This window comes from Filicampus tigris, chromosome 16, assembly GCF_054856515.1.
Source record: "Filicampus tigris isolate MCC_2025a chromosome 16, RoL_Ftig_1.0, whole genome shotgun sequence".
NCBI classification, from domain to species: domain Eukaryota; kingdom Metazoa; phylum Chordata; class Actinopteri; order Syngnathiformes; family Syngnathidae; genus Filicampus; species Filicampus tigris.
In genome coordinates this window covers 9,872,381-9,888,498 of record NC_141232.1, presented here as the reverse complement: position 1 = coordinate 9,888,498, position 16,118 = coordinate 9,872,381, and the positions used below count along the sequence as shown (strand labels likewise).

The 16,118-nt window shown below is 40.8% G+C and overlaps 3 protein-coding genes across 5 annotated transcripts in view; 1 reads left to right on the top strand and 2 right to left on the bottom strand.

The window, feature by feature from the left end:
• card11 (caspase recruitment domain family, member 11) overlaps positions 1 to 4,091 on the bottom strand; it is a 26,235-nt gene extending 22,144 nt beyond the window's left edge. The window contains exons 1-4 of the mRNA XM_086055052.1: positions 3,959 to 4,091; positions 3,777 to 3,865; positions 3,294 to 3,403; positions 2,669 to 3,227 (exon numbers count right to left, since the gene is read on the bottom strand). The gene's annotated coding sequence lies outside the window, so the exon portion shown is untranslated. The remainder of the gene's footprint in view (positions 1 to 2,668; positions 3,228 to 3,293; positions 3,404 to 3,776; positions 3,866 to 3,958) is intronic.
• ap5z1 (adaptor related protein complex 5 subunit zeta 1) overlaps positions 1 to 6,311 on the top strand; it is a 9,227-nt gene extending 2,916 nt beyond the window's left edge. The window contains exons 8-18 of one of the 2 annotated variants that reach the window (XM_086055053.1): positions 408 to 548; positions 824 to 861; positions 1,270 to 1,432; positions 2,810 to 2,988; positions 3,068 to 3,210; positions 3,307 to 3,425; positions 3,509 to 3,636; positions 4,311 to 4,408; positions 4,496 to 4,628; positions 5,236 to 5,450; positions 5,528 to 6,311. In XM_086055053.1, coding sequence (XP_085911179.1) covers positions 408 to 548; positions 824 to 861; positions 1,270 to 1,432; positions 2,810 to 2,988; positions 3,068 to 3,210; positions 3,307 to 3,425; positions 3,509 to 3,636; positions 4,311 to 4,408; positions 4,496 to 4,628; positions 5,236 to 5,450; positions 5,528 to 5,831 — 1,661 coding nt within the window. In that variant the 3' untranslated portion in view covers positions 5,832 to 6,311. The remainder of the gene's footprint in view (positions 1 to 407; positions 549 to 823; positions 862 to 1,269; positions 1,433 to 2,809; positions 2,989 to 3,067; positions 3,211 to 3,306; positions 3,426 to 3,508; positions 3,637 to 4,310; positions 4,409 to 4,495; positions 4,629 to 5,235; positions 5,451 to 5,527) is intronic. The other variant, XM_086055054.1, reaches the window with a different exon arrangement.
• On the bottom strand, positions 6,249 to 16,118 carry mmd2a (monocyte to macrophage differentiation-associated 2a). Of its 2 annotated transcripts, XM_086055055.1 has the most exons (7): positions 15,734 to 15,846; positions 11,722 to 11,803; positions 9,898 to 10,058; positions 8,645 to 8,719; positions 8,443 to 8,544; positions 8,289 to 8,355; positions 6,249 to 7,200 (listed from the first exon to the last, which is right to left on the bottom strand). In XM_086055055.1, exons 1-7 carry the CDS (start codon positions 15,760 to 15,762, stop codon positions 7,000 to 7,002), a joined length of 717 nt encoding a protein of 238 aa, XP_085911181.1. In that variant the 5' UTR covers positions 15,763 to 15,846; the 3' UTR covers positions 6,249 to 6,999. The 2 variants fall into 2 exon arrangements, with proteins under 2 accessions (XP_085911181.1, XP_085911182.1); XM_086055056.1 differs by lacking the exon at positions 11,722 to 11,803 and having other exon boundaries at positions 15,734 to 16,118.

The following is a 16,118-nucleotide window of genomic DNA, read 5'->3' as shown; positions in this document are numbered from 1 at the left end:
AGGTTTTCTTTTGATAAAATAACGACAATAATGAAAGTCTCTTCACTAATCCCACCAATGGTTTGTGTTCCTCTTTATTTGTATCTACTTAAGACCCTTAAAAAATGTTATATTGTCCAAATCCACACATCTGTACTGATGTGCATCATATAGAATATTAAGGCTGTATGCCCATCTCGTTCCCATTTCTTCTGAGCAACACATAACTTATAGCTTTATAATTTGAATTACCCTAAAATCAGCATGGGCAGACAACTCCAATAATTTCATTTAATATACTACTTGCAAACTCCTCTTGTGATTGCGCTTTCTAATTCCATTGAACTTGCTCACATAAACAACAGCGCAATACCCTGTGGTCATTTGTAATCGCCTCAACTTCTGATCTGTGACCCGCTGTGTTATAGATGATAGGTCAGAGATAGACGGCTCTGTGGTTTCCATGGTTTCCGTCACATCGTCTTCTAGCCGCCTACTGCCTCCGAAGGAGCGCCTGAGGGAGAAGGCCTTCCAGTACTGCCAGCGCCTCATTGAACAGAGTGATCGCAGTATGTGTGTGCAACTGTCAGTGCTTGTCATTTTAAAATGGAAATTGGTTGTTGTGTACAGGGTTCACCCGCTTCACCTTCCGCAGCCACACTAGTCCCCGCTATGTCTTGGAAATCTGTGGTTTACATTGATAGTTTTTAAAGCTCTTTACATTAATGTAAGCACAGCATACAGCAACAATTAATACTGTATGCTGTAGTTTTGTGTTGCTGTTACTATATACTGTGTATAAGCGTGGACAGCTGTCACGTTTAATTTTCAATCTTTGTTTCAGAGGCCCAGAAGAAGACCGATACAGATCTGCAGAAAGCTGTGAGCCCATCTTTGTTTGTCTTTTTCACTCACACTGCAGGGCTACATGGGAGATGCTTAGTTGGGAAAAGTAAGGCACCAAAAACGGCAACAAATTAAAACAAACTTAATTTTGTACTGTACTCATTTTACCACTTTGTGAAGAAAAGAGAGCCCAAAAATAAATAATCAAGTCTAGGGTTATGATATTTGTTTTGCAGAGGATCAATAGATATTTGAATTTATACAGCAAGTGCAGGAGATGCCAATATTAATTTCTAAAACTGAAGCAGGGCAATCCACACTGCAGCTTCAGTAAACAGCAAAGTCATGTATTGCTATGCTAGCATTGTTGGTCACTACCAGTAATCTGTCTGCTATGTTGTAAAATAATTTTCATGAGTGTATTGTATTTGTTTCCTCCCTTAGTGTCTGGTGGAAGCGGTGTGTATCCTGGACTGCGTGTGCATAGAGGATGCATCCTTTGTCTACCGAGTGTTCCCATCCATCAAGGCACTCTTTGGTCGTCTCGTCTCAGACTTGACATTCGCCAGAGTCCTACTTCCTGTGGCACAGTTCTATCTTAATCACGGCACGTATAAACAACATTCTGGTCATATGGACACAAACTGCACTTCTAAACGGCCTAACCATTGCAATTAATAATCATTAACACACCTTTAAAGAAGAAGTCAACCCAAGGATATTTTTTTTTCAAGAATGTTCTTCACCTGTTTTCTGAAGCTGAGCCATGATTGGCCGTTATCTGAGCCCTCAGTATATGTGTGACAAAATGGCCGCCCCCAGAGATGGCTAAAACGGGTGGATTGACTTATTCCACAAATACAATATTTATCAGAGTGCCGTGTTTCAACTAGTGGGCCTGCATAGAACATATTCTTGAAAAAAATATGTTTGAGTTGACTTCCTTCTAAGTGTCCTTTTTGCAATATATTCTAATCTGATAGTTAACCCAATATGTTATATTTTTATATATATAAAAAAAAAAGTTTTTTTTCCTTTTTTTTCTTTTCCTCGTTTCTAATTCACGTAAAACTATCGGAACACGTCATGGCCTGAGGGGTGAATGACGAGGACGCTGCATAGACATATATATCTATCTACACACATAGACACATACTGTCGAGGTCCCTCTTAGCCAATGGGATGCCAGGAAGATGCTAAGTATTAGCCAATGGCAGAGCAGCTATGAGTATGTTGCGTTCAGGAAACTCCGGAGCTGCGGTGCTGTGTTGATTAGCTGATGAGAGTCTTCCATGCAACAACAAAAATAGGATGTGGCTTGTCATAAAGGAAACTTGCCTTCAGTCACATGCCAAAAAGAAAAAAAAAAAAACAAATGCTGGAATATTGTTGTCATTTGTTTACTTTTCATGCTTCTTTGTCTGGTTGGTTGTTTACAGTGTGTCACACTGCCACCACACGGTAGAAACCCAAGCCAAATCAGGGTTACTGTACCAAAGTGAACAGGACTGTACCACTTGGTGGATTATTTGTCAATTTCTTGACTGGGTTAACCCACACCTTGAGCACAATAGGCTGTAGTTTTAACAAGACAAAAGATTATCTTGTATTATTTAAAACCAAATACACTACTCACAAAACGTTTGTGATATTTAGCTTTCGTTAGAAATTTCCGAATGAACATAAAATGCACTATTATAACCTTTAGAGGTTAGACGACTCCTGACAATTGACATAGAAATGGATGTCCTTGAAAATACACTATGTATATTGTTCCATTCATGGATCACCTGTTGTGCAGTTGAACATGCATTCAAAATTTTAGAGGTCAAATGAAGTTTACCTTTAAAGGCCATAGTTGTGTTTAGGTTCATCTTGACATTTCTCCCAACAGCTGAATTTGTCCAACATTTTGTGAGTCCTGCATAGGTTCTGAGGTACCTAAACACAAACATGAATAAATGTCTTTTCTTGCTGTTTTTAGGCGAACTGGCTGCTGTAGAGTGCGACTGCGTATGGAACCTGGTGTTTGGTCGGTTCCCTGCTGAGCTCTTTAACGACCCTTTCCTGGCACACGAGCTCCTGCGCTTCTTGCGACTAAACCTTGAGAATGTGCAACTCCGAGTTCCCCAGTACACACGTTACTTCCCAAATCTTCTCAAGGTTAAAAACTGTGGCAAAAGGCCGTTGTACCAACTCATAAATACATACTTGCTTGCCAGCATTTCCTGTGTCTCTCCAGTTCTTAGCGTGGGACAGCCCTGCAGTGATTGATGACTTTGTTGATCTGCTGCCCTCTATGGTGACATCAGGTACTGCACTGGAGCTGCTGCATTCTTTGTTGGACCTTCCCTGTCTTTCTGCTACTCTGCTATTGCAACTCAGGTGAACATTTGCCAGATCTGAAAAAAAAAAAGACTTATTGACGTGTCATGGCAAGTTTCCTTTTTCCAACTTTGCGTACGCACACATATGTCGCAGATCAATGTGTCTGTCCATTTCTGATTCGGGAGGGCGCAGCCTGGCGTCAATGGATGCATTCCGAAATCCTTCTTTCCGAGGTCTATTCCTCTTCCTACTAAGAGGTGAAGCAGGCACAGGTAAGCACACAATGTTTTCGCCCAAAATATTGTCCAACAGTCTATTCGCTGACACTGCAACATTTCGTGCGTGTTTTCCACAGGTGATACAATTGACCGACTGAGCACGCTCCATGAGCTGTTATCCGAGGCTGTAGATTGGCCAAGAGTCATTCAGTGTGCCCAGACCGTCCCGATTTTGCTGCACATTTTCTTCAACACAGTCATCACAGTGAGGAAAATGAATGTTCTATAGCAGTGTTTCCCTTTAGTGAGCTAAGGCACATTTTATTTGGTGGTGTGATGTGAGATTTTTCTCAAACAAAAATGTCCCAAAAAGTAGATGGTTATAGCTCTTCTCAATTTACTCACGTTTAGTGTGAAATCTAAAGCTGATATAGTCCAGAATTGAAAGATGACTCAGGATATCAACAGTTGAGTTGCTCTGTACCTTCCGCCATCTAATGGAAGAGCATTTGATTAATTAATTGTCACCGTACAAATAGATAATTTGCGGACCAGTTAAGTCAAATAGGATAATTTCCTGCGGTCACCTCATCTCTTCCGTGACTAATGTGCTTGGGCACAGGGGTTGGAAATCACTGCCAATGGGTCTACAACTTTGTGAATGTTTAAGGAGTAGTTACATTACTTTTCTCCCGAGGTGGGTAATCCAGGTCCAGAAAGTAAAAACAGGTGCTTCTAATCAACTGAGCTCGTTTACCTTCCGGTTGAGTGGAAGCACCTGTGGCTAAAGCCAAACTGTGGCGGGGTTTTTACTTTCTGGACCTGGATTACCCACCTCTGCTTTTCTCTCTCATAGATTCTATCTTCCCCAATGATATTAAATGTCATGTCACTTGACCAGGTAAAAATTATATGATCACAAATGGCTCTTTGTTTTAGGTTGCCGACAGGACACTTTTAGGTCAAGTGCTTTTGGTGCTGCTGGAGCGAAGCAGCCTCCTCCTCAACATCCCTAAATACATAACAGAGATACACAGGTACACCTCAACACAAACAAAGAGCGCAAAACGCTAATCGGCTGTCTCCGATTTGCATGTTTCACCATGGGCACATTGTCTCTGCAGAGTGTTCAGCCGTCAGCTGATGAAACTGTGCAAACTCCACCCCTCTTTGGTCATTGACCAATCCCACGAGCTGCTGGAGTTCGCTGGAGCCACGTCCAATGTTTACAACAAACAAGAAATTTACACACATGTGGTAAGATGGTTGTGCAGTTTCTACTCCACCAATGCATTGTCATTGCTTATTTGCATTAGGTGCTAACCGAAGGCAGTATTGTTGATTCACATACATTAGCCTTCAGTCAATGTTCATACAATGTAAGGGAACTAATACTCTCTTGCCGTGCATACAGTACATTATCATTGACCAACCGTCTTAGGACTATTGCCATAGTTCATTCATATTTTACTTGCTTGATTTTAACTTGAGTGCGATGCCGAGGGTCGGTCGGGTATGGCTAACTGGCGCTTGCATGTTAAAGACTTGGACTCCAAGTCTCCATCCGGAGGTGTTTGATCGGGTTATCATGCATATCATTTTATTGTAAGAGTTGTACCGAGTCGACTGGTCATTTATTTGAACGAAGTTATGAACTAGAAAACAGATGTTTGACACATTCCAACACGTTTCAGAAAGTCTTCCCAGAAAAGCGGAAGCCATTTTGGCTGCCAAGGGGAGACCAATTCCGATATTTCTTCTGTTTTCGCGTTCTCCTAGCTGTTCCAATACTTTTGTCAATGCAAAGTATTTTGTTTTCAATACAAAATAAAAATCTTTATTTATAAAAAATGTTTGTCTTCAGGTTTTGGTGCTCGGAGAGTACCTTTCTGTGTCATATGACTCTCGATGCTCCGTGAGGCTCATCACTTCCTGTTTTGAGACTTTGGAGGCAGTGCTGTTTGAAATCACATCATCTGCCCCACCCCCTGGAGCTGGCTGCCCCGCCCCTCGAGTCATCACCACTCTAATGAGCGCCCTCGCTAAGATGGCGTCACGATCTCATGACCTAATACCCAGGTGGCGTCAGGGAATGCTGGACGATTTGAATCAGTCGTACTTTGTACCTGAATGTATAATGTTTGTGTCCATCGTAGGGTGTCGCTGTTCCTTTCCAAGCTGAGAAACGTATCCAGGGGAGGGTCCGTTTCGTGGTGCGATGATGAGGAGGACCTTGTTTCCATCGTAACTCTCGGGGAGGAGCTGTGCGCCCTTCTGAAGACGCCCGGTGTGGCTCAGAGTGTCCTGAACCCGCCAGCCCACGTCACCGCACCCCAGTGGCACCAAGACACCAACGTGGCCATGCCGCTCCAACTGCGAGCGCTCACCAGACTCACGCAGGCGCACACGTCACATGCACAACACACACCTACTTCGGCGTCACCCTACACAAGCATGTAAACAAACATCAGCGTCCATCCATTTTCTATGCCACTCCGCCTGTTCAAGGTCATGTTTGAGCTGGGGCCTGTCCCAATTTTGGGTGACAGGTCGCCAGTCCAACTCAGGAAACATATTGCCAACCATTCACAACTTTGGATACGTTAAAGTCTCTAATTAATCTAAAATGGATGTTTTGGAATGTTGGGAGGAAAGGCATGCAAGCATGGGCATTACATGCAAACTACACAGAAATTACCCAGCCAAGATTTGAACCCAGAATCTTTGACTGATGTGCTAAACAAATGCTCCACCGATCTCAGCACACAAACTGTAATTAGTGCCAAATTGGTTGATTTTTGCACTTTTTGTAAATACATCAAATCATGGAGAACTGTGATGATGAAGAACCAAACATAAAAGACACTCAACAATCAGTGTAATATATTTTCTCTTTATTCTTGATTGTGACATATCATAAATAAAAAAATTACAAAATAGATTGTCTGATTTGTATAAAAAAAAAAAAAACGACATTTCCCAAGTCTCCGGAGCCTTCTGGCCAGTTACAGCTGAAGTGTTCGTATAACGTTTTGAAGAGTACTGGAAATACAGACATTGACTAGTGGAAAGTGCTTACAGCTTTGACAAAAGCATAAATATATCGAGAACACTCTTTATCAAGTCATATTAATTAAATATCAATATTTTGTGACTTGCATTTTTTTAAACATCACTACTTCAAATGAACATTGTAATGCTTTTAAAGAATTTGAAATCTGCACTGAGTGGCTGAATTCTAACCACGATGTGAATTTATGTTATTCAGCTATTCAAAATGAACAAAAATTTGAAAGAGTTGAATTTTGGCACATTACTTGACCAAATATTGGTCATCTGGACATCGTTGCAAAGAGATGCTCTACCTATGAGGTAATGTTACAAAATTACTTCATCACTAACTATGATTGGTCCTTCCAAAATGATTATAGAAAAAGAACTGATTCATGTTAAACTTGCTGTGCTTTAAAATCATCGAGGACAAATTGAGCGGAGTTGTGTTTTTCATCTCTGACCTATCAAATAGCATGGAAGCTATTTATTTAAGACCACTTTATGTTCACCACTGAGCTTTCTTTCTCAGCCAGGAACATGGAAATGATTCTCTCAGCGTGTGAACGGCTCACTATCACCTGGAAGTCTCCAACAGGGGCCGAGGCAAGTAGAGGTACCTCCAGATGGCGTAGTAGTGAATGCCTGCTCCGGCTGCCACAAAAAGATGCCAAATAGCGTGGGCGAACGGGACAAAGCCGTCACTCTTGAAGAAGACCACGCCTACTATGTAGAAGAACCCTCCCATGGCAAGTTCACACACACCCTCATGGTCCACCTGCAACATTATGCGCGTGACAGAAGGCCTTGGTTGTCAATCAAGACAACAATGTCAATCAAAATAGAGGGTTATTTATTTATTTTTTTAAATGATTCAGCTATTTTGGGGGTCATTAGATCTTGTGTAGAATAATACAAAGACAGTAGCATACAAACAGTAAAGAAATGTTTTACAGAATTTACAGGGTTCTACATTAAGCCATTTTGGGTGATGGCCTGACGGCCATGTTGTGGTGGCCCTGCCAGAACCAGCACTGGCCCTGTGTAGTCATGTTATAATATAAGTTTCAATGATTATTCCATATTTAGAATCATTATACGTATTATTTAAACCTTTAAGAAAATACGACTTCTCTGTAGTTACTTTTTTTTTGCATGTTATTCAAATGTCAGCAGCATGTTACATTTAGCTGTATAAAATCTACTGAAATTTTTGCATTTGACATTTTATGAGCTTTACATGTTGTTCAAGCCATTCCTTATAGAAGAATTTAACCTGACACACATAAGAAATGTGCCCAGTGTGGTGAAAAAAAACAATGATGATTGATGAATTTAAGTGGATACATCTCAATATATTGAATACAAAATAAATAGAATAAATAAATAAATACAGTTGATTTCATCCTATTTAGTTATGAAATTTGTACTGGCCCAGTCTGGCCAGCATCAGTGTGCTTCAGGGGGCTTGACACTACTGTTAACATAGAACCCTGTATTTAGTGTCATTCTTAAATTCGGAATATTTTATTGGGTCCCACCAGATTGTGCACCAAATCTTTGGAAATCACTGACCCAGACGGTATATCATAATCCCTAAGAGGTAATATGCCAACCGAACCGCTATACACGCACAATCTTTTCACATACGAGAGCTTTATCCAAAAGAAAAAAAAAAAAAACAAAATAAATAAATGAATCCTTTACAAAGATAAAATGCTCAGCTTTGATAAACACTATCAGAAAGCTATTCATAGTATATTAGTATTGTGTAATTTGCTGCACCATATTTAGAGCGTCATTCTAATGTTTTGGGTCCATAAGACAGACAATATGAAATAAAATATAATGCTTCAAGCTACTCACCAACAGAATGACCACAGCGGGGACGGCTCCCATGGCCACATACCCCAGCAACTCCACCAGCTTGTATCTGCCAATAGAAACAGTCAAAGGACAATTAACACCTGAGAGTAGGCATTTGGTTCCAGCCAGGGACTCAAAGTGAAATGTTACTTACCTCTCATGGAAGAAGAAGACATAGATGGACCCGAAACAAGCCATGACCCAGATCAGCCAGCGCATGTGGCACGCCCACGGGCCCAGCTCCCTCAGCATCAACCTGTCCACACACGACACACAAACGTCACAGCGCCTCCGCCGTGACCTCAGTCACCCGCCACATTGCATCATTGTGTTATTTGTCTCATCAACAGACCTACCAGGGAGAGTAGGAGGCCGCTATGAAAAAGTAGATGGCCATTCGGTCACACATGTGGAAAAGTTGCTCCACCTTCCTGTGAAAGAAAATGAAAAGAAAAGGTCAAAATAGATATTTTCAAAAGGAAAAAAGCATAAAGTGCAGTTTGTCTATCATACAAATTTAAATGAGTCTTAAAAATGCTGCGAGATCCAAATACATGACATCAGAGCGTCTAACTGGGCCCTCGCCAAACTCATGTAGCAAAAAAAAAAAAAAAAAAGTCCGACATTTCATAAAATGAGAAAAATATCTCCACAGGCATCAAGAATGAGTTGCACATTTTGTTCTTTGAGTTTAAATCCCTTGAGAAGTGGCGACGCTGTTACGTAAGGTTAAAGCAAGCGGAAAAGTAAGAACAGTAAACATTGTAAGTTTGATGCACAATGGTCCCGAGATGACTCCTTGTTCCACAGAATTCACCCAAATAATCCACTCAATCCTTCATAATCACTGAAAGAAAAGAATGGATTTAATAAATGCAGTCAAACACTGGATTAGTGCACGGTCAAGTCTCCTCTATTGAGTAATTTCATCCTTTTAATGTTCAGTGGCAGTGTTCCAAGATACTGTAGAATACATTGCATTCCACTTCCAGGTTATTTTTATTCAAAACAAATGTTCTTACTAATAATGTCACATGATTTGATTCGTTCTAGGCTCAAACTGTCACATAACCGCATCATAAAAATCTTAATTACCAGGCTGTCTGTAACATTTTAACCTGTCAGTCTACTTAGTATTGGAAGTAAATATATTCCCAAAAAGGGAGTGGTTATAATTTTCCTTAATTTTATTTATGAATTTTAATTGTATATTTGATTGCTTTAGTTTACATTAGTGGTGTAGTTTTAAGGACTATTCTTCCGCTTTGTGCTCCACAGATCCGCCATTGCATCAACAAAAAAATGTAGTCCGATTTTATATTGTGGTCTCATCCCTCTTAATTCATTCGAGCTAATTGACGGCATCTCTCAGCATTGCCGCATATTTTTAACAAACTACCATTCATAATGTTTCTCCTATCGTGTTTTCTGAATGTGATGCACAATATTTTTATAACCAGGTCACATCTGTTGTGTCTCTCAACACCTCAGGCTATGTCATAATTAATGTACGTTAATATAATGAACAAACGGAGTGTGTGACTGCGAGCACAAACATTCACATCTGGCATATGATGCCGCATGTGAATCCACACACACACACACACACCTGAGGTGGCTGATTTTCCAGGCAGCAGCGTGGAAGAGCGTTGAGGTGACAAAGAGGCCAGTGAGTCCGCTGCCATAAAGCCAGGCAGCGACACGATGCCATTGGTCCGCTGACAGGAAGTACAGCAAGGAACCACCCAGCAGGCTCGGTAGGATCCAGAACTGCAAAGGCAAGGCAAGGCAACTTTATTTCTATAGCACATTTCATACAGAAGGCAACTCAACGTGCAATGTAAATACACTAGTGGCATTTTTACAAGAAATATTAGGGTGAGGCACTTGAGTGAAGCTGATGCAGCATTTATTTGATAACTTTGATATCCATCTTAAAGTAAAAGTCAACCCAAACATTTTATTTACAATAAAATGTGTTCTATGCGCTTATACCAGTCTTAATATGGCATTCTGATTCATATTGCATTTGGGGAATATGAGTTAAGCAGCAAAATCCACCCGTTTTTAGGTATCTCAGGGGGCGGCCATTTTGTCATCTGCTCTCATCTGAAAATGGCAGCAGAGTTGCTCAAGGCTCAGGTAACAGACAATCGCAGCTCACCTGTTTTCTGAAGCTGAGTCATGATTGGTCGTTACCTGAGCCCTGAGCAACTGTAATGTCATTTTCTGTTGACAGTATGTGACAAAATGGCCGCCCCGTGAGATGGACAAAAATGAGTGGAGTTTGCTACTTTTTTCCTCATATTCCACAAACACAATATTAATCAGAATGCCGTGTTTAGAGTAGTGGGGCTACATCGAACATATTATTGTAAAGAACATTTTGGGGTTAACTTCCTCCATGTACTAGTATGCTGTTTGTCTGCACTTGGAGAATGACTAAGGAGCACTAGTTGGTACAGTCAGGCTGAATGAGTTTGAAAAACAATCTAATGTATTTGTGTATTTTTCTTTTCCCCTCAATATTGCAATTTAATATGCGATTATTCATTCAAACAATTTTTTAAAAACAAACACAAGGAAAGAAAATGACGTCAGCGTCACCCACCGGGCTGTTTTACTGGTAAACTACTGTCTGATGGCACCGAGCCCATCGACGGAATGCAGGCAGAAATTCAAAATTGCGTTGTAAGTACTACAAGGGAACAAGCAAAGCATTTTCAGACAGTGTGAGGTCTTTAACTTGAGTGATCACCTGAGCGATTTTTGTCTTACTATATAAAGTATTGCTACGCAACGTAAAACAAACGTGTGTAACTAAAAAGCCCGCAGCCATGCAAACAGACATACACACATAAAAATTTGAAACCAAATTTTATTGTTGTCATTGGGTTTGTTTTTCTTTCTCTGTGTTCGTTGTGAGAACATTTCTACGTCGGCCTCTCTGTCTTCTTTAAACGCTTTCCTGACATTGTTAACATTCCTCTCCTTGCGCAGCTGCAGCCTCTGCTGAGTGATTCCGTGCTTTTCTCAAGGTGAACATGCATGTTCTTGCTTGTGATACACAGCTCGCCTTTCCACTTGTTGTGTTAGGCTTAACCATCACTATGACTGCACTTTCTCCCTTGCTCTCTTCCATCTTTCCATTCACTCGTTTCTCCCTCCGAGGCCGAAAGCGTTTGGGGATTACAGCAGATTAGGGAACGCTACAGGCTGAATCGCGGATTACAGCCCACTGTACCGAGCAGCGAGCCCCAAATCCTCACTGTTCTGCCTCAATCCTCTGCATCTTTTTCAGGGCTTTCACTCAACTGACATCACTCAGCGCAAATGTAGTTGTGCCGGATGGACATGAGGGGGATAAAACACAATGACTTGCAACTATATCCTGCATATTCGCAGAATTCGCGTGTGCCATGGTGTGACTCACCCCGTGTGTGGCACAGTTAGCAGCATGTTCATAATCAGTCGGCTGGTATCTCTTATTGGACGGCACCCTGCAATTCATGAACCTGACGACAGAAAGGGAACACGTTTGTTAGTCCTTAGCGGAGAGTTGATGGGATCATTAGTGATCTTATTACTTCGGTATTTTATAACCTGTGTGTGCGTGCGGACGTGGGAGTGTTGGGCTCATTCTTGCTGGATTTAAATGCTGCTAATCCAAATCACGTTGCTGGAATTTTTAACGCGCCCCATCGTTACTTGCGAGACTGTGTTGCCATGTTTTTCGTATCCAAACATGACTCGGATAACTTCTGAGATAATGTCAATATCAAAATGATCCATGGGTTCAATGCAATACATTATTATCCACTAGGAATGTAACCGATTCATTCGAGCCCTGATTCAATTCAATTTTCAGTTCTCGATTTTCGATTCGATTCGATTGTCTAACAATTGCTGCTGTTCTTGCCTCGGTGCGCTAGTGTGTTGCTGCATCCATCCACAAATGCAATAAGCAATCATGTTTGGTGCAAACGGTGGTATGCATCTGGAATAGAAAAAAAATTGAAGACATCAGTTTTTAGCACTTTTTTAGCACAATTAGTGTATTCTAATGACCAAGGTATGTTATGTATTTTGTTAGGTGTTGCTGTATAGGGCTTGTGAGTGCTGAGATGTCCGAGTTTGATTTGTCTCGATTTGAATCGATTATTCGATTAATCAGTTTGAATCTATTTCAATCGATTTTCAATTAATCGGTACAGCCCTATTATCCGTTCTATGATTTTTAGTGTTTATGCCAATAATTCAGTAACAACATAGTTTCACACAACCATTGCAATATTTGAAAATATTCCAAATAATATCCTAGGTTTAAGATATTTCAGTGAAGCATTTCAATATGTCACTGAGTGCCTTGAGAAGTGTGTAAAATTCAAAATTCCATTATTAATAGATCTCCTGATTTTCTGTGATGTCATACATCCATAGTGAAAATATACTGTGAAAAACGGCATTATTTAACAATGCGTGTATGTGCGCAAATTAATCCGATATGAATCCCAGGAAGAAGAAAGACATCTGGAGATGTTACAAAACCGCACTTTATGCAGCAAGATGAACACACACACACACACACACGCACGCACACGCACGGCAAGCTTTACCCAGGGCCACAGGTGCATCTGTGTGGGTCAGCTGTGTTATTTAATTACACATTGAGAGCACTTCCATGCGCACAAACATGCCGGCAATCATGCATCTTGCCCCCAGCACACCTACAGTACATCTGTTTGTTGCAACCATTTATTCTACAGAATGTGGACGCCGCTAAATTTTAGATTGAAACACAAAATACCTCTTGTGTAACACCTCTACACCGCACATGTAGGAAAGCAAGCTGAGGATGTTTTCCGAAAACTTTCCGGCACTTCCTGCCAATGTGTCATTGCAACACAAACTCGCTTGGAACCTTTCTTGAAAGGAAGGTCACACATGAGCGGGTGTTACTTTGATGAAAGCAAATCTTAACCTGTGTCATAGGAACGGGCTGGCTAAAGCAAACTGGTTTCCCAGGGCGCTATTGTGAGGCTATCAATGGACCTGAACGTTGCACTGCAATGTCCTCTAATTGCTTCTGACGGAATTGTGCGAGTGAGTGTGTTTGTGTAGTTGGACTGAAGGGAAGGGAAGACTGATCAGAGGAGACATTGTTGTTATCATCAGCGCAACTATTCTCTGGCTTAGGCACACTCTGTCCCTTCGCGTGTGCGCGCACAAACTCTGCATGCCTATAGATGTGTGTGTGTGTGTGTGTGTGTGTGCTGCTCACAAAAAGTAAGTGTTTGGCTAAAATAGCCCATTTCAGCACATTCCATACATTAATAGGATCGGTTACATTTAAGATGTGTGTGCGTGTTTGTAAGCGTGTGTGCGTGTGTGTGTGTGTTTTCAGAGCGATTCCTTTTTCCAGTAATGCTCAAGTTCATTTCCACTGGGACTCAAACTCTGATTCTCACGAATACAGTATCACCATCTCCCATGCATGCGCACACGCCCACAAGATCATGCGTGTGTCTGTTTTATATTTGTACTAAACTGTTCCTGTCCTGTTCTATCCTATTTTCTACATGTTGCATCCATTCTTCTCAGGTTGTAGCAGTGCCTTCCCAGGCTTAATTCCTACAGTGACTATAAAAAGTCTACACACCCCTGTTCAAATGTCATATTTCTGTGACATGAAGAAAAAAAAAAGTAAAATCATTTCAAAACCTTTTCCACCATTAATGTAACCTTATAACCTGTACAATTGAAATCTTTTCAAAAGGGGGAAGGAAAAAATAAACTGAGATGTTGTGGTTGCGGAAGTGTGCACACTCTTTTAACACAGACATGATGCTGCCACTATCATGCATTACTGTAGGTATGGTGTTCTTTTGATGATGAGTTGTGCCAAACCTACTTTTTGGAATTATGGCTAAAAAGTTCAACCTGTGTATCACTGGGTACGTAATAACGCTAAGGCTTCCGCTCAGACATAAAAAGAAGGTGGAAGTTCTTTTTACGTGTACTAAACAGCAACAACTTGCCATAAAATACTTGTGGCTCCTTCAATGTTGCCATCAACCTCTAATTAGCAGCCATCTTGAACACTTTTTTACCTCATCTTTGCATCTAGCACTTGGTAATATCACTATTGTGCCATATTTTCACCACTTGATGAAAACTGTCTTCAAGATGTTGCATGGTAAATTTAATGCATTGATATTTTTTTTGTAGACTTCTCCTATCATAAATTATCTCAATTGTATTTTTACTTCCCTTCTGGATTTTTTTTTCAATTGCGTTTTATGGCTCATAGGTTCAAGTAATGGTGGGAAAAGTTTTGAATTCATTAATCTTGCCCTCATTTTTTTTTTTTTTAATACCACAAAACCTGGCATGAAATGACATGGAGGAACGTGAATGTGACCCTAAATGACGGACAGAGCTACACAACTAGGTGTTGCTGAAGTTTGTGGAGCCCAAGTTAAGTCCCGCATTTTATTTGATACTCTAAAATACATAAATATTTTCTCAGGCTCCCCAATGTGTCGATCAAGAACCACTTTAGCCCTGGGAGAGAAAAAAATCATGGAGCGATATCAGATTAACAATGGATTAACAACAGATTGAGGGACACAAGATATTCCCAATCCATTACTTAATTTAAGAGAATCATTTAATGTTGTCCGCTCTGAGAAAGATTCAGAGTGGATGTGTTGTGTCTCAGTCTAATCTGAAAAAAACACATACAAGGTGTGTTTTTGTTCATTCATTAGCATGAATTCTGCTATAATAACTCATTATTATCATTAGCCAATTCAGCATTTAGCATTAGCATTTTTGTTAGACAGTTCACAACATTAGCAAAGCTATTTGAACATGTTTTGAAAGCATAAGAGTTAGATAGTTCTTAAAAAACAACATGCGTCTTATAATGTGATCCACCACACACACTTTTTCTCAGTACGACCCCTATAAGCCAAAATAAAAGGGAAAATATTTTGTTTTATCAAAACAGGTAAGTAATTAATTGGCAGTAAGAATTCATATATACTTTTTACTTTTGCAATTATTTCTGTTAGTTGCGACTATAATCAGTAATTGTGTCAGGGTTCCTATATTTACTTTTTTTATTTTTTATTTTTTACAAAAGTAACTGTACTTCTATTCCAGTACAGACTTTAGCCACCTCTGCCCAACAGGACAGGTTAAAAAGATGTGATACTGGGTATTAAACTGAAATGGAATGACACATATTTTGAACAACTTCGAGCAAAGAAAACACACCGCAAAAAAAAAAAAAAAAGTTAGGTAACTAAATGGGATGCTGTCATTCTCACGCACACTCGCGAAAGCATCGCGATCCCCGTGGCTCGGACCGCGTGCGCGTCAGTGCGCTTGGGTGCACTGCAACTGTTCCGTTCCAATTCTTTAAAAAAACAAACTCCTACCTTCCAAATATCGTCCCTTTCAGGTCCATCTTGTGCGCGTGTGCATGCGAGTCTCCGTCTACGGATTTCCCATTCCGGATGTCCCACCGCCGTGCGCTGAAACATCAACACATAAGTCCAGCCGGCCCAACAACAACCTGTAGGTTCGGTCCGACCAATACTACTACATAACAACGACAGAGACGGCGGCTCCACCACCTTCAACGCAACTTTTCACCAGCGTGAGAATGGGCTCGGGCTACATTCCTTTTGCCAAGGTCTTAGTGGTCTTTTGGGTCTGCGCTCGGAGTTCTGTACAGAATCTCAGATGTGCTTGCAGGATGTTCCGCCGGACTGGGCATGTAATCCCTCCTCCCCTATCCTGGCCGATGATAACACAGCAGCC

Coding starts and splice junctions, on each gene's coding strand:
- mmd2a (XM_086055055.1), bottom strand. CDS start 15,762: ATGGACCTGAAAGGGACGATATTTGGAAG. Junction 8,545..8,644: donor GCGGCCTCCTACTCTCCCTG/GTAGGTCTGTTG, acceptor GTGTGTGGACAG/GTTGATGCTGAGGGAGCTGG. Junction 7,201..8,288: donor CCGCTGTGGTCATTCTGTTG/GTGAGTAGCTTG, acceptor ATAATGTTGCAG/GTGGACCATGAGGGTGTGTG.